The sequence below is a fragment of the Fistularia commersonii genome, chromosome 2 (assembly GCF_037954325.1).
Source record: "Fistularia commersonii isolate RoL2024-O1a breed Wild chromosome 2, RoL_Fcom_v1.0, whole genome shotgun sequence".
Taxonomy (NCBI): Eukaryota; Metazoa; Chordata; class Actinopteri; order Syngnathiformes; family Fistulariidae; genus Fistularia; species Fistularia commersonii.
In genome coordinates this window covers 15369339-15387407 of record NC_141285.1, presented here as the reverse complement: position 1 = coordinate 15387407, position 18069 = coordinate 15369339, and the positions used below count along the sequence as shown (strand labels likewise).

At 38.9% G+C, this 18069-nt stretch overlaps 1 protein-coding gene across 1 annotated transcript; it reads left to right on the top strand.

The window, feature by feature from the left end:
• Positions 1-1087: 1087 nt before the first annotated feature.
• golga7bb (golgin A7 family, member Bb) lies at positions 1088-15853 on the top strand. The gene is made up of 5 exons (XM_086169913.1): positions 1088-1228; positions 6460-6585; positions 7182-7334; positions 11417-11518; positions 12198-15853. The coding sequence occupies exons 1-5, from the start codon at positions 1217-1219 to the stop codon at positions 12282-12284; spliced, it is 480 nt and encodes a 159-aa protein (XP_086026039.1). The 5' UTR covers positions 1088-1216; the 3' UTR covers positions 12285-15853.
• Positions 15854-18069: the final 2216 nt, after the last annotated feature.

The window sequence follows — 18069 nt, the reverse complement described above, 5'->3', positions numbered from 1 at the left end:
AAAGTTAATACTCCTCTATACAGGTGATGAAAAATAACCTTCACAATCGAATCAGTTATATTTTATTATTATTAGTCATATAATTGTTGTTACTGTTGTAAGCAATTATCTACATCACTCACCCTGCACTCAGGGTTGTGGGGATGTTGGACTCTATCCCAGCTGTCAGTGGGTGAGAGGCAGATAACACGCTGGGTTGGTAGTCAATTGATCGCATGGCAACATTTAAAGACAGACAACCATTCAACTCTCTCATTCATACATCTGGGCAATTTAGGGTCTCCTATCAACCTTCTGCATGTTCTTGAAGTTGAAAACCCATCGTAAGTGAGGGGAGAAACTGAAAGGCTCCCTGTTGGAATCAAATCAGGGGCCACTAACCAACTAAGCACTGAACCCCCCCTCTATTCTTATTCTTATTCTTATTCTTATTCTTATTCTTATTCTTATTCTTATTCTTATTCACATTCACATTTTTATTCTTATTCTTATACTTATTACTCATACTCATACTCATACTCATACTCATACTCTTACTCTTATTCTTATTCTCCTTCTTCTTATTATTCATCTTATTATTATTATTATTACTACTACAACCCTTTTTTCAATAAAGCCGAACGTTAGCTTCCAGATGTTCATCTTCAATTACTGGTCAATAAGATTTTAACACATTTTTGAGGACATGACACCATCAGGCAAAAGTGGGTTTGATTCTTGGCCATGTGAACTTGCAAGTTAACTAGATGTTGGTGACCAATGTTGTAATCCAGTCTTACATGACCAGGTCTTTCTCCTCAGATCTGAATCATCAAACTCAAGATCCAAATCGCAACACAAAAACTATTCACCAAAACAACCTGACCAAAACTCGAGTTTATATCTATTAATAAGAAAATGTCATTTCATCCATATAATCCCCACCTATTGCTTTCCTGCCCCCCCCACACACACAGGTCTCTACCTCTCTCTCTCTCTCTTCCTCTCTTACTCACGCGCTTGCACACCACACACACACACACACACACACACACACACACACACACACACACACACACACACACACACACACACACGCTTATAAACGTGCACGTACACACACTGCTCCTATGCCGTATGCGCTTGTGCTCGTCTCCACGCCAGTTGTCCCGCACCACGCGTGCAGTCGGTGTTGGTCTTCACTTCGGGACAGACGCTGCACACACCGCCTGCAAACATGGCGACAGAGGTAAGGATTTGAAGTCTGTCTCCTGTCGGTTGGGTCTTTCCGGGTTGAGAGCTGATGGATGATCGCCGACTGATGTAAACTGTCCCCCCACCCCCCCAATCCCGGTTGCACTTCTTTTCGTGGCGCGTCAAAGTCATCGACTGGCTGTGTTTTATCAGACCTCTGCAGAGAGGAGCGGGCTCTGGTGTGACGGTCTCTTCACGAAACGTCTCAAATTGAGCTCATTTGAATGACATCCCGATTAACTGGACGTTTTTTTTTAATCATTTTTCTCTTATCAGACGTGTCCGTTTTACCATTTTCATGTCCATTCATGCTGCGCTGGCGTTCAGGTTCAGACCCGGTTGTCAGATGATGATGAGCAGTCAGCACCATGGACAGAGACTCTCTGTCTCCCAGTCAGACCTGGAAATTGGCTTGACAAGGATTTGTCCTTGTATTTCTAATGGTCCAACATATTGAATCAGCCTCCCAGGTGAGGTGCCAGACGCGTTCATGTGTTGGAAAGGAAAAAAAAAAAACTGACTTGATTGGCACTTCTCTAAAGTAGGAGCTACACTTGCAGAATGTAAACAGCAGAGATCTTTATAATAACCCCTATGCAACTAGTTACCGTATGCATGCTGATTAAAATGCAGTTCAAGCCAGGGTCCTCTCCTCTGTGTCCTTGGTGATGTCGCTATAATATCAACGGCTGCCTTAGAAATCTTAATAATGACTGATTCAGATTGCAGCCACACGGTGCACATTGACACTGACTTAACAATGACAATTCTCATCCGAAAACGTAAAGTTGCACGAAAAGACATCACGCTGCAGATAAAGGTGAAGTGCATGCTAAGCTCCCCCAAACAGATTTTTTTTCATTCTCTTTGCTGGCAAAATACTGGCAGTGTGGCAATGATTTCTGCTGGTAGACTGCCAGGATCTCTATCCGAGCTCCATCAATGACATGCACTCACATACACTCGCACAAGAGTAAGCAAAGACATAGATGCACACAAATTTGGAACCACAACAGATCTCATGTCCAAGAACTATCAATTATCCATGGCATATTCAATGGGAACAGGCTGCTGCAGTTAGTACTCATCAGTGATATGAGCAGCCCTGGTGTATTGCTCTCCATGCATCTTGTTTTTCTGTGTCTTCTGTCTTCTCATTATTTTGCAGTATATAAGGGCTTGTTGCTCGACATTTATTGTATGCTGGGTCAGCAATGCACCTAAAGTATATGAGTCACTATTGGCTTACAATGCGGACTGTTTTATGCTCTGAGATCCATATCTGGATCAATAGGGTTCACCATTATCCCTCTCTGACAGCTGAGTAATAATATTATGAAGCGCGTGCAGGCTAAATTTTGTATAATATTTCAAAATGCCTATAGAATGACTCCTTCCACCAGCCAAAATCAATTGTGAATACAATTTGAACTCAGAAGCAATCTTTTAGAGATCTCGCAGAATGAAATGCTGAAAGTGCAATGTAAGGAGATGACATCCGAGTGCATTTCTGCGCATGCTGTAATTACACGTGCCCTTTACAGTGTTTGCCCATTGGTAGCAACTCAAGAAAGCTGTCGCTGTGCATTTCTCGGGCTGAATTGGTGAAAGTAAACATGTTGTGGCAATCGGAGTCACATACATATGCAGGAAGGGAACGTAAAGAGGGGGCGGCCTCTAGCATGGGCATAATATGATAGGACTAAGAGCTGTCAAAAGTAGTCTTCATTTTTTGTGCTGAAATATTGTATTAATAAGAGATTGTTGCTACAGTGTGTGTCATCTTTTAATTGTGGAATTACAGCAGCTTGAATCTTATGAGTCTTTTTCTGTCCACGCTGGTCAACCACTGCCTTGTTCTGCTCTTGCAAAAAAAAAAAAAATGCAGCAGTGGTTGTAAACCAGTATACGTTTGTCCAGGGAAACTAGATCCGATCTCAAGATCTTTGCCTAACTTGATTAAAGTTTTATGTTTTGTTTGTTTGGACATTTGTAATCCTCTTAACTTAATATCTTCCCTGAAACCATTTTTTTTATTCTCCAATATTTCACTTTCCTCAGATTATCATTGAAAACCAAAAAAAAAAGTGTCGGACACTGCAATAGTAGGATGCAGATCTGCTTCATATGTCCTGTGTGTTCAGCAGCACACGTTGACAGTGAGCAAAGCCTGGGTTCTATATTTGGAAATCTCACATAGGAAGGTAAATACTACATCTGTACAAAAAAATAAAATAAATATCTAAAGCTTAAATTAACCATCAAAGCCACTGAAAACAAACAACTGTTTTTTTTTTTTTTACTTTAACCATGAAAATACTATCTGGCAAATCAGACTTTGTTTATTTCATTCTTAAACTTTAGTTAAGCTGAGCTAGTGTTACTTCATAATCGCATCAGAGATCCCTGTTTGGATGAATCCATGAACTTGACAGAATTAATTTACCTCTGCTTTGAAAAAAAGAAATGTAAGAGATAGGTCAGTGGGTCACAAATACAGCAAAACACATTTATATGAATACAGTACAAGTGAGAGTGCACTGTGAGTTGGCAAGTTTCAAATTCTGGAGCATTTCCAGAACCCCAATCTGCTGGCATGAGTTTTGGTGCTCTCCTCATCCTCGGATCTTGTTTATCCAGATATAGGGCATTGAATGTAATATTTCCATTTCTCGCCTGGTTAAAAACACATAATGTTACTATTCATTCATTTATTTATGCATTTACATATGTGTAAAGCAGAAGGTGTCCGACCATCTATAGGATTTGGGAACTGTCCTCTGGTCAATGAAGGCATTACTGGTAGTTCCTTACCTGGGATTGTAGGATTGAACTTGTGCTTATGGGTTCTGTTTTTTGTTGCCTTTCCTAACCTTGGAACACAATCCTTTACAAATGTCAGAGATATTCAGTTGCAAATTTTAATTTCAAGGTTGTTAGTTCATTCATAGCAACTTCATTAGAATGAATAAAAGTAATGACAATAACTGTTGTCAGTTAATCTTATCTTTGAGTAATTATGTCAAAAAATGCAAATATAACATCTTGCAAATGTAACTTCTACAAAAGGGATTGTTTCCTTTTTTTCAATGTTAAAAAAAATATTTGATTTGATGTTGGAGTGTGAGGGCAGACAAGGTCAGTAGGTTATACTGAATTTTTACATTTTTGCCTGAAAGTAACTCATCAGGATAAGCTACAAATTGAATTTTACTGAACTACAACCTGTGGCTCCGCAGCGCTTCCACCTCACAGCAAGCGGGTCCTTGGTTCGATTCTGCCCAGGGGCCTTTTATTGTGGATTTTGCATGTTCTCTCCGTGTCTGCGTGGGTTTCCCTCGGGTTCTCAAGTTTCTTCTCCCAATCCAAATCGTGCAGTATGTTATCTGGAGACACAAAATTTCCCAGAAATGTGAATAGGAGTGTGAATGGTTGTATGCCTCTATATGTGACCTATTGATTGACTGGCAACCAGATAAGCAGTACAGTTAATGGATGGGTGGATGAATGAAATAAACTGTATTGTTAAGGATGCACTTTTTTTGTAAAAGAAAAAGAAAAGAGAAAAAAAGCAATGGAGTCAAACATGAAACGCATCCCCCATTTAAATAATGAGCAAGTAATTCATTCATGAATATAAATCTGAATTCTTATGAAGACCTGACCATTAGGCATCTTGCCTCTGACTCTGATAAATGATGCTCACTCACCTGCAGATAATTGTTTCTATTAATAGAATAACTTGTTCATTGCAATGGCCCAAAGAGAGCACTATGGGGAATGTGTGTGTGTGAGAGAGAGAGGGAGAGAGAGAGAGAGAGAGAGAGAGAGAGAGAGAGAGAACAATGCAAATAGATACATACATATCTAGCATCCAGCATTTATGACATGAGTTTAACTGTTAGAGGAGAAAAATGCTAATTTGATGCTCCTCTTGGTTGTGAACAGTCTACCCAATAGAGCTGAAAAGTTGACACTCAACTGGGCCTTTATATCTAGAAGAGGCTCCAGTGGGCTCATATATGCAAGAAACCACAGAAGGGGGGAGAGGCTGGCGCCTATTCCAGCTGTCATTGGCTGAGAGGTGAGGTCATCCCACACCAGTCGGCAGTTGATCGCAGGGCCACATACAGAGACAAACAACCATACACTCTCCTATTGACATTGCCTGCATGTTTTTGGGTTGTTGGAAGAAACCGGCAAACCTGGAGGAAGCCCACGAAAACTCCATGCAGACAGGCTTCCAGTCAGAATTGAACCAAGGACCCTCTTACTTTAGTCACCTGCACTGTGCTTCCAAGAATTGTTTATTTATTTATTTATTTATTTAACGTTTATTTACCGAGGCAGGACAGATTAAGAACTTTTTCCTATTTTCCAGTGTTGTCTGGAAAGCAAGGGCCCTTCAAGGGAGAGGGATAAAGATTAAACAATATTTAAAACAAACAAGATGGTATAAACAAAAGACAAAGTAAACATTTAACAGGACATCACAAAGACACAGCAAAAGTACACGGGGCGGACCAGCAGTCATGAATTTGTTAATTATTCGTCAATTAACGTTAATAAGTGTGTCTCTGGGAAAATAAACACACATACACTCATTATTCAGATTTTGCTGCAATATAGATATACTTGGTCTATTTCACATTTTTGCTCATCCCTGTTTGTTCATCAATCTCCCCCTCAGCAATGCTTCTGCTGTATCCCTAATTACCCTCCTCTGGAGGGGTGTAATTTAGATCAGCGGGGGATGAGTTCACACTGGCCCACTTGCCTGCTGTTGTATGCTTTCGAGGAGAATTAATGTTTGGGTGTAAAACACACTTCGTAACATCAAAGTACTCTTAATGGGAGTTTTCTAAATGTTAGTTATTACTGCATTTGGTACTTGTGATGCTGAAGGACCGCAGTAAGTGCTTGCTATGCCTGCTCTAGAATTGGTCTGTAAGAGGGTCCCTTTCACTGTAAACTGTTTTGACTATACCTGTCTCTAGAAATTATCTGATAATTCAACATAAAAATGGCAATCATGACACCGAGACAAATAGAGTGAATGTTAAGCCACAGATTTTAAAAATTAAATTCTGACAGATGCTACTTGATTGGCCAGCCTTCGCGTTCAGCTAACTCACAATACAAAGTTGCTATCAAAACAAGTCTACAACTCAGGGGGGGGTGATTTTGATTTGAATTGTTAATTTGTTTTTTTGTGTTTATATCTAGTTTCATAACCTTCAGGAGCTGCAGCACAGTACATCCCTGGTCACAAAGGTGTTTATACAAAGAGACTACAGCGAGGGGACTGTCTGTCGCTTCCAGACCAAGTTCCCCTCTGAGCTCGACAGCAGGGTGAGTACAACACAGTGAGCAGAGTAACCTTTAGGTTGCAAATGCAATCTTCCAATTCTACCTTGGAGTTTATTTCGATTAGATGTCATGTCTTCTCTCATTAAAAACAAAAGACGAGACTACAATACTTGTGGCTTACACACCTTTATATTTAGGCTCAGGGACAAAATATGATTTTGCAAAACAGGAGTATGTTTTTTTTTAATAACTGAGGGGTTATGTACGTACATTTCTGAGTGCCTCGCTATTTACAGTGAAACTATAGCTGACCTGATCACAGACATTAACCCAGAATCATCTTCATGGATGTCACAGCAAAAGATGAATTATCTTTCTCTCTGTGTCTCACAGAAATAGGCGTGTGTGTGTGTGTGTTTTGTATGTGTGAGTGTGAGTGAGTGCAAACCACCTAAAACAGGCACTAATGTATATTTGCCCCTGAGTCCTAAGTATCACTTGTCAAGAGGTGTGAATCTGGTACTTTTTTTGCATAAGAGCTTGCTCTGACAGCTGGATTAAAACACTTTTTTAGCTCTCTCATGGTGCATGTATGTGTCAACATTCCTGCCTGGAATATTGTTTTTGTCTACAAATAGATTGAACGGACGTTGCTTGAGGAGACTGTGAAAACTTTGAACTTGTATTATGTGGAAGCTGAAAAAATCGGAGGTCAATCTTACCTAGAGGGATGCCTGGCTTGTGCGACCGCTTACATTGTCTTTCTCTGCATGGAGACACGCTACGAAAAGGTTAGTAGGCTTACACACACATATAATACAGCAATTGTTTTTATACAGTGCATAAAGATAGTTCACCCTATATTTACTCAAATATAGGTCTCAAATTGTCTGTGTGTGTGTATGTGTGTGCGTGCGTACGTGCGTGCGTCTGCGCGAGTGCGTGTGTGCGTGTGTGTGTGTGTGTGTGTGTGTGTGTGTGTGTGTTGAATCATTGTTCACACATCCTGAACCCTGACTATTTGCTTAAGTATTTTACAGCTAGTGGTTATTTTAAAAGTGCGGTTAAATTGGCAAAAGAAGCATGTTACACAGAGATATTACAAATATTATTTATAAGTATTAAAGTCTGTATATAGTTGCTAGTTGCAATGAATTACTCAAAATATGCATAAAGCCCAAACTGTGAAGGTTTGTGGTCATCCAGGTAATGGTAAATTGTTGACAAAATTTTATCGTGGAAGCTTTCAAGAAGAGAATCAGTTTCAATAGTAAGGTAACAAATTAGAAACATGTTTAGACAGCTGTAAAACAGATGAAGATAAGAGTCATTTAACCCAACTTCATGAAATCAACATACTCTACTTTCAGATTTTGAAGTCTTTAACAGTCATCACTTCATGAGTTATATATTTGGTGTTAGTTGAAAGCAAAAGAGTGCCTTTAGCATATTGGCCTTTTGAATATATCTGAGTTAGTTATAATGAAATTGCAACTGTACTTCCAAAATGCATTAAACAGTTCTTTCATGAATATTACAAATCCCCCTTAAGCAGTTAAAAGTAGTTGCTTAATCATGGGGATTTTGTTCTTTTTTTAAAGTTCCATTTAATGTCCTGGTTAGTTCACAAGCCCTCATGCAGAAATTAAGTCACTGGCTCATATGCTGCCATTCACTATCCAGCCCCCCAGCCCCATCTCTCGCTCTCTGCCTCTTAGTTATGTGTTCTGTGGTTCTTTCAGTTCAGAACACACAACCACTTAAATTCACTCACATGAGTCAGCCGAGCCAAAAAAGAGAGATATAATCAAAATCTTTCCCGCGCAATGTTTCCCTCAGCTGTATATGCACTTTTTAAAAACACACTCTAAATCCTGCACCTGTGTGCCGGCAGGCAACGCATGAAAAGCAAAATCCAACACTGTTCACTGTCAGCTGAACCAAAACGTCCATCGTGACAAAGGTTGTTGAATCGCTCTGCAGCTGTCACTTCTTGTTACTCACTTATGTGTGACGGGTGCACATAAATCTACACAATCACACGAATAAGATTTCTTTAATCCACTTGTGACTTTTGTGCTTACGTGCCAATGTCTTGGCGTGAAATCCCAGCATGCCTTGCTGCTGTGATCTCCTTTACCTGCAGCATTCATCTCTCCGACCTTGTGGCTTTTTGTAAACATTTCTGTTATCATAGCCATTGAGGTGGTGGAAGCTGACTAAAAAGCACTGAACGCTTATTGTTGTGTTGAAACGTTGCAGAAATATCTCGATTGGGGCTTCCTTTCATCTCTGGGTCAGCTGCTTGCTGAGATGGCTATCATAATCATTTTGTCTGAATAGCATTACAACTGATGGCAATCAAATATACCCACCCAAGTTGCTGCAAGTGTCTCATGTATGCACACCTGATAAAATAGGGCCACACGGCAATGATCAGTATGCATATAGAGCGTAGTACCCCAAGCACTTGATGCTTACATTTAATAATTTCAAAGAACACTGATTACTCACAGCCTGCTAGAACTCATCCATGTGCTCACAAGCATCACAAAGCTTAGTACGTACTGAATGTCTTTTGTGGCATGGTTACATTTTTCCCCATCACATTGTTGAACAAACAAGGACTGACTTGCCCTGAGAAATCTCCATTACTCAAAGGATAGGCTAATCTACAAAGAGCCATTATTTTAGGATCCTTTCTGAAGCTGCATGCTTTTTTTCTACATTATATTTTTGCAGTGCTCAGTTCCTTTCATGTTAAAATGGCTGTGGAAATTTTTACATCTTTCCACCTTGGTTTCCTTACTATGTATCGATATTTAAAAAAAAAGCATATCGTCTAATGGCTGTTTCTATGACTTCACATTGTAGAATTTATTTATTTTTTGGTTTTGTTTTCCCCCCCTGCTCAGGAAAGGATGATATTTTCCAGATATTTGGCTCATCACTTTGCAGAGGGAGAAAGAGAAAAGTATTTGTGACAGTGGTTTAGGCTCCGCTAGCTGGATTCACTACATCAGCAGCTGTGCCTGCAGCTGGAGAAGACCTTTGACATCCCCCAGGAGTGTTGCTCAGAGAATTGCATTGCCTTCATTGTTTTCATCTCTCAAGAATACAGCGACCTTTAGTAAACTCAACTCAGAAGATGTGTCTTTGCCATGTTCAATAAATCAGCTTAGGCTAACGGCAGTTTTTCATCTCAATAAATCAGTATTTCAAAGACGATTTTGGGTTTGTCGTGCCTGATCATTACAACACTTTATGTTGTAATGATGTTTTCACTTCTGAATGGTCATACTTTATGTGTGCATATTGTGTTAGTCCGTGCTATAAATCATGTGGTCTTAGGGAAAGGTTTCACTTGAGTTAAATACTGTTGTTGAAAAATCTGCATTGTTTTTATAAAGACGCTCACATGTTAAAAAAATCCTTTTTGGTTTTGGTGCATGGTTAGGCATCCAGGAATGACAACATGGTGCATCAACATTGTTAGTGTCCACAGAGCCATAGCTGGCATTGAATAAGGTGCTCTAATGATGCCACTTAGTCTAATAGTTGTCTTTTTAGCATGACCGGTCCTCAGTCAGCAATCTTTTGATTGCAATCAGCAGTACCCATTGGACTGTCACAGCATTAAAGTTCTCTCTAATACTCATAGTCATCTACTCTCAGTGTGTGTTAACATTCACAATGTGCAAAAGAATGTACACAGTCATGGCTGTTTGGATCCATGTGCTCAGTCATGGCCTGGACTTAATGCTCAGCTTCACTCCACTGCTTCTCAGAATTTCACACAGTTAATGCCATTCTTAGTTGCAAAACTGTGAAAGAAGTACAGCCAATGCTATCTAAATAAACCATCCATTTTGCATTTTAGTGTGTTTCCAAATTGCCCCAACAGTTAACAAGGCTATGCTACTGAGTCTGAAAGAGCCACCGTTGGAATTAGGAACAAAGGCTGCCAAATGGAAAACTTTGAAAAGTGAAAAGCTCTTGCTCATCAATTTTAGTAATTTAATTCATGCAGCATTGATTGACACAAGTGGCTTGTATTGAAATAACTGCTATACTTAGGGCATAATGGAATTACTTTGAGTTTAGATTATAATGTGCAGGAAAAATAAAGATGGGCAATGACTTTAGTGCATCAGTATCATATGCTGCATGCTTACTATGTGCAGAATGGATGCAAAGTAATTTCTTCCATCTTTCATTTTTTCCATCCATGACAGTATTAGAGGTTTGTTGTTGCGGCCCAAGTTACAGTTTAGTTCAGTTACTTGGATAAGATAATGGATACCATACATGGAACCAGATCATTTTTTTGCAAGTCCCAAACAAGTCACAATTTATTTGATTTCAAAACCAGTGCCCAGTATAAGAAATGCATGTAACTGAAGGCTAATATGCCTGAAAATGTAAGAAAGTGACAACAATCAACAATTTTCTAAGCCTCTCAGAAAGAAGTCAGGAATCGTTAGTATTAAAGTTTAGTTGCTTTTGTTTCAATCCATTCAAATCAGAATCTGAGTGTTTAAGCATTTACTAATGTCAGAAGAATTTAGCATTCAGTATTTTGGACAATACCATTTGAATATGACTCCAGTAATTCTCCAGTCAACTGACTGATTATGAGATATTAGCGATGCCTCCCCTTTTCTATTTATTTTTCGTGATTTTAATTTGAATTAAATCTTCTAAGTCTAGTCTGAAGTCATCACCTCAGTAACTTAAGTCCAACTCATGTGGTTCGCACTCTGCCTAGATTATTGTCTGCATATCCATGAGTATTAGAACACCCAAATTTGAATGCCCTTAGGATGTACCTGTGTCCTTTTCCAACTCTTATTTACATTGTTTTGAATTTCAGGTCCTTAAGAAGATAACAGGATACATCCAAGAACAGAACGAAAAGATCTATGCTCCACGAGGGCTGCTGATCACGGATCCCATCGAGAGAGGCATGAGAGTTGTATCCTTGTTCTGCTTCTCTGCCTGTTCAGTTGTACTACACAAAGGCTGAGCGTATAAACTCAACAAAGTCAGATATAGAGAAATTATATATTGTGTGAAAAGTCTAAATGGCATGGAAACCAGTTTGAGCATCTGCTGTTACTTCTGCTTACTACTGCATTTATTTGTGTTTAGTGAATGACTGATACAATCAATGGAATTGTATCACTGTGCCCATGAAAACGGACATTTAGATTTGTTGCAGGCCTGAGGATAAGCATGAAATTCTAACTGAGGTTTGGTTGTGTGTACTCTTACAAAGGCCTGGTACCCGACCTTTCTTCTACCATCTGCCAGTGTATTGGATTAACTGAGGGTCAAAATTTCTTAGCAAATAGCCCATGTTACAATGTCACTTCTTGTTTGAGCCTACTTATGTAATTGTGTAATCTTGATATTTGAACACCATATGTTTTGTCTATCTTTCTTTGTTTTCTGAGTTGGGGCTACATGAGTTGTTTTTTTTTTTTTTACTTTTTACATATTTCATTCAATCCAATGTTTTATCTCAACCCTATATCCATAACAGTGAAAGTATTGCAATTCCTTAATACCTAATGTCTTACGTATTATCGGAATTCTAGCTGTGTCTCAGCTCTGTGCCATAGTACAATCCTTAACATTCTTTGTGTCTTCAGCTGGAGATCAGTGTGTTTGAGGATCGAGGTTCGGGCAGCTCCAGCCCCAGCAGCAGCATGTCATCAGCAGGAAGCAGTGCTCGGTGACTGGAGGGGCAGCGCCAGGCTTATGGGTACCACCACAGGTGCAGCGGAACACTTACCAACATCCGTATGCTGAAACATGAGAGCACCAGGTTCTAAGATGAGTGGAGAGAGAATGGCGAGGATGTGACCCACAGCATTCACAATCTCCCTGATGGAACCTCCAATGTATTACATTGAAGAGCTGGCTGAAAGACACACACATTGGAGCGCGACAGAATGAACACAAGCTCAACAGAAGCCATATTAAGGCAGTAAGCATTCCCATAAGCATATGCCCAGAGGGTCTGAGTGAATACCTCTACTCCACAAAGTATCCAAACTATGATATTTTTGACATCTTTCCTCCCTCACCTTTTCTCTCATTCCATCACATCTGTTTCTAGGAGTCACTCCAACGCTTCTAACAGAAACAGCAGGCTTAGCTCTGATTAGACTGAATATTAATATTGGATTGATTTCAGAAGCTTGCTGTCTGTCTGTCCGCTAATGCGGTGATGAAATTGTGGGTCTACACTGCTATACATTCTTGGGCGGAGAAAAACAAGTATGCAGGAGAGCGAATGTTCTCCTGTGTTGCTGAATGATTACATTGCCGTCATGTGGTTGGGGTCAAGCATCTTTGAGTACTGGTAAATTGGGCCTACTGGGGTACTGCTTGGTTCAGTGGTCTGATCTCTGTTTAAAAATTGAGCTTGAGATATATAACAGCTAACAAAGAGCATCTCGGATTTATTTTTCCTTCCAATTCACAGCAGTAGATACTGTTACAGCCCAGTTGTAGGTCACATTCTTATGCACACACACCCTTGTTACATACATGACAGCGAGTATTCCCAATGATACACACCAGCAAAGGAAGCATGCACACACTTGCCTACTGTATATCTGTGTCATATTGCTGTGAATTTCTACACACACACACACACACACACACACACCAAGTGAGACAACACCCTGACACACCCAAAATCACCTATCTCAGCTCATTGTGAAAGGCAATAAAGTTAGATCCTACAAGGCTGTGCAGGTTTTCTTAGTATGACTGGCTTAGCCTGGTTGTCAGTCTCCCCAAGAAGAAAGATCTACGCATTAAATAAAGGCAGGACTTTCTTGCACCTTTAGTCCCGAGAGCTCTTTGATTCACATTAGCTAGTATTTTTTCACTTTAAGCATGTACAAGTGCTAATAATTACATACATTAGTCTAATGTTAGTTTGAATATGTCGGTCAGTAAAGCAGAAAATTGCGTATTCAATTTATCTCATACATAATGTGATTAAATTCTTGTTAGACATAGCTTTTCATCATTTTCTTCACTTTTGCATTATTAGAATGATTTTAGTGGACAGTTTCAGATTTTCATGTTCATTTTTGTCTGAGGCCCTCAACTGTAGCTCCCTCTAGGGTCTGACCAGAGGCACATATTTCTTTTGACTTCTCAAGAAAGAAACTACCTGCCTTTTATTAACACACCCAGAATGATTTTAAATTTTGGATGTTCTTGGGGAAAATGCAGCGGCCTTCTTATATGAGTGTCATGTGAAGTGGAAAAATGTCAGTAGTTGGGCAATCCCATAAAACATCAGACAAAAGTCAGACACCCAAAGGAAGCAGTTGCCTCATATTTTATTTCTGTTGTCATTGGTTTTGTCTCTGTTTTTCCTTTAAATAATTTCCATGTTATTTTATTTTAAGTCCCTTTGATAACACAGTCCCTTAATTGACTTTGGGAGTGTAACCATTAGCCACAAAGCAACAAACACACCCTTGGCTTTGAACCAGCCATGTGTGGTTTTGCCACAAAATTAAATAGAAACATCAACTTGACAGTCGCTAAATAAGATTTCTTTTGGAAAGGCTTAATATTGACGTGCAAAAAATTAACCAAGTAGATATTTTCATCCAAATGTTGTATCACCAGGTTATAACACAAATTTAGCTGGTCTGTCGTGCTTGTGTTCGGCCTTCTGTGCATTGGATGCCTTCATGTTTCATCCCACTGGAATGGATACCCAACCTGGGGCTGATGGACAAACCAGTTTAAATGACGCTGTCAGTAAGCTTACGGAGAAGCTTATTGGACAATGTAAAAAAAAAAAAAAAAGACCAATGAACACGCTTGTCTATAACCATGACCACCAAGTCTTTGGATTCTAAAGTGATGCAAAATGTCAGAAAATTATTATTTTCAAGATGCCACTTTGCTATTTTTATTGTGTCAATATGTTATTTTTTGGAGAAAAAAAAAGAAGCAATGAAAGTATATTGACTTGCAGGGGATCTTTATGCCAAATTTATAGGCTGTGATACCTTAAAAGAAATATATTTTGGAAAATATGCTCGTCCACAATCTTGAGGAGAGTTCAATGAGAAGACCTGACTCCTAGATTCTTATATCTCTTCAATTAATATAACACTACTGTTAACAGTTGCTTATTGTGTCTTTGCAAATTCTATGGAACTGTGGTCAAACAGATGTTTAACACGATACTTGATGTGTATGTGATCTTTAAGCATGTATGCCCGAGTTACACTTGAAGATTTTTCACATTGCTTTAAGGAACTGATGTCTCCTATTTACTTTGAAATTTTAAGTAGCGCCTGGTAACTCTAGCAATCATGTACTTACTGTAAAGTGATGTAAAAAAGAATGCTTATTTCTTTCTTAAATGTAGCATGAAATGGAAACGCCGAGTTCTTCAGAGTTGCACTGCACCAGATATGTGAATCCACATTGGCGCCCGTTCATACTAGCTTAATATTTTAATGACATTTATAAGAATCTGTCTTCACGTCACCTTGGCTTGAAGATAAGAAATGAGTGCATTTGGCAAATGTCAGACTGTTCCTTGATGTGAGAAGAGAGAGCCACTCTGTTCTTTATCACAGTATGTGTAGCTTGTTTCAGGACCGATCTCTGATGGAGATGATAAAACCTATTAAAGTACCCGCCCTCAGATATGAGTTCATGCTTATGCGGTCCATACAACTTTGTCTGCCAGGATAACCTCAGTGTCAAAAAAACAAGAAGATAGAAAGCGTGCCGTAAAAATATTCACGTATATTACATTATAGTATGTGATATTTCACCAACCAGTTATGTGTTACTGTACTGTATTTGGTGGTGCAACAGGTGTTGGAACAGTAGCGCCAGCAGTAAACTTACATATTGACTGACTGATGTCTTTAATGAGCACTTATTAATAGTGCAAAACCATGTCTTCCTGAAATACAATGTACAGAGTATTTTCCATCCTCTGTAAGGTACTTTGAGTTCTCTGCTATCGGCTCAGAAGGACTTATACAATATTGATTATTAAGGCTGCTTGTGTTTTATTCATGTTTTTTTGTGTAAAATGTCTGAAAAACGACAAGAAGTTAAATCACTGTAATGTTAAAAGAAAGGGGGATTTATCTACTGCACTCATTTTGGGGGCAAATAATGTGTTTAAATCAATTATATACTGAGATGGAGCAGTGTATTTAACGCTTGAAGACATATTATTATTCATCAAGTGGGGAAATGTTAGTTGTCTCAAAGAGATAAATAAAATGACCCTTAAAGTTGATGGGGAGAGGCTGAATTGTTGTGGCTGTTGTCAATACACATATATTGTTTTGTTTTGTTTTGTTTTTACCTAATAATGGTTGTTCAGAAACTGAATCCATTCTGTGTCTGAGTTCATGCTGGGACAAGGTTGTTGCTCCTCTCCGGTCTCTTAGTTGCTCCCACCCCCATCCACACACACACACACACACACACACACACACACACACACAGACTCATCTGGCAAGATGATCTCAGGTCATCTGCACTGTGTTTGGATAATGTATGTTATAATCCTATTATACCTACGGTTTTATGCAAAGTGATTGATATAGAAATATAACCGTTTTGAGCCAATTACTCTAGCTCTGAATCACTAAATGTATGAAATTAAACAATAAATTGTGATTTAAAAAAAGTGGTGAAAGACTACCTGTCATAAAAGCTTAAACTTGGATAGACTAGCCTTTCACCTTCTGATGTTGATTTGGCAAATATGTAAGCATAGATTTTCTTCACACATCAAGTGGAGAAAAAAAAAAGAAATATTAAGGTGGGAGTAGGGGAATATGTTGGCCATGATTCCCCATTCCTAAACCAAATCCAGTGCTCGGTTTCTTGTTTAAAATCTGTCTCTGTCTTCTCCAAACATCTGCCTCTATGTTGGACCCACAACAATGAGAACAGTGAGGTTGAAATAAAAAACGTTGTAAAACAAAGTTATAAAATGAAAACAATAAGCTAAAAGATGTAACAAAGTTGTACAGGACTGAGGGAGATCATGGAAACAGGTGATATTTCTCTGTGGCTTGGTTTCTTGGCGTTTGAAACAAAAGGTTGTCAAGGACCATTTAAACTTAAACCCAATGGATCAATTTGAGTGAACAGAACGCCAGCTCTCTCCTGAAAGAAAGCATTTACAAAGGTAAGTGACAAACTCATAATGAGCAATTAGCAAACCTTTTCTCTCCAGTTCAGAAGAGGCACTGCATTGTCCTGTGTGTTCCCCTTCAAGGACAGAAAACATGTCCAGAAATATGGGATATTTGGACATTTGGAGCTAATTAGTGTAAAATCTTACCGAACTTCTCACAAAGGCCTTGTATAACAGAGGGCTGATTTAATATTTCTGAGAAGACGCATTTGTGTTCTTTTTTTTCCAAATCCAACTTCATGAAAATGGAATGTGACATAAGAAGTCAAATAAACTGGCATTTTGGACGGAAAACATCAGAACTGTTTCATTACTCACTGAGATGTATTACTACTGTACACAACAATAACTTACTAACAATGTAGGCTTTGGTGTCTAGTTTTTAAATCTATACCTTTTCAATAAACCCCTTTGAATATCAATTTGAAGGATGATTAAAACATCGGAGAGGAATCCTCAGCTGCATGCAGCTGTACCATCAGTCCCAAATCATTCCATATAATTGTAAAATACAATATTAAAATACAAATTCACAAGTACTGAGACATAATAACATTATATATATATATATAATAACAAATAATATAAGAATATAATAACAAATATATATATATGTTATATATGTTATTGTTATGTACGCTAAAGAAAATAATCTGAAAATGTTTGCAACGGTGCAAATGTATCAGGCAATTACTGTGTGTGTGTGTGTGTGTGTGTGTGTGTGTGTGTGTGTGTGTGTGTGTGTGTGTGCGTGTGTGTGTGTGTAGCAGTAGATCCATCATAGCCTGCTCATAAGGCCAGAAATGAGCGATAACGTTTTGGCCAATGCTTTCTTAAGATCACAAGAGTCAGAAACAACTCCACACCTGTGGGGAAAGGTCACTCTCATGGCAACAGTACACATAGAAGTCCTTTCTTTACTGAGCTTGCGTGGGTCTACATTCTGCGGGAAGGTTTTTGCAACAGTTACTTTGCCTTTCCGTGCTGAGAGAGTTTTTCGTTCTTTGGCCGGGCAACTCCCTTTCATTCCGTTCTACTTCCTCTAGACTCTTTGTGCTCCTTCTCTCAATAAACAAGAAAATAGTGGCCTATTCCACATATTGAAAAAGTACTCTTTAGTTAGAAGTGATTGGTTGAAATGTTTATTCCCACAAATGGAAAAAAAAACATGCCACCATCGCCTTAGTGTTCCAAAAATATTTTGACTGGCAACAGTGGCTGGCAAATGCAGCGCAGTCATTACAGTGAAGTTTACAATAGTGTGCTTGCATGCATCAAAAATGGAGCCACCTAGGAGCAGCTTC

Excerpts from the sequence above, each read along its gene's own strand:
- golga7bb (XM_086169913.1), top strand. Across the intron at positions 6,586-7,181 it reads CCTCTGAGCTCGACAGCAGG|ATTGAACGGACGTTGCTTGA; the intron begins GTGAGTACAACA and ends GTCTACAAATAG. Across the intron at positions 11,519-12,197 it reads TCGAGAGAGGCATGAGAGTT|CTGGAGATCAGTGTGTTTGA; the intron begins GTATCCTTGTTC and ends TTGTGTCTTCAG.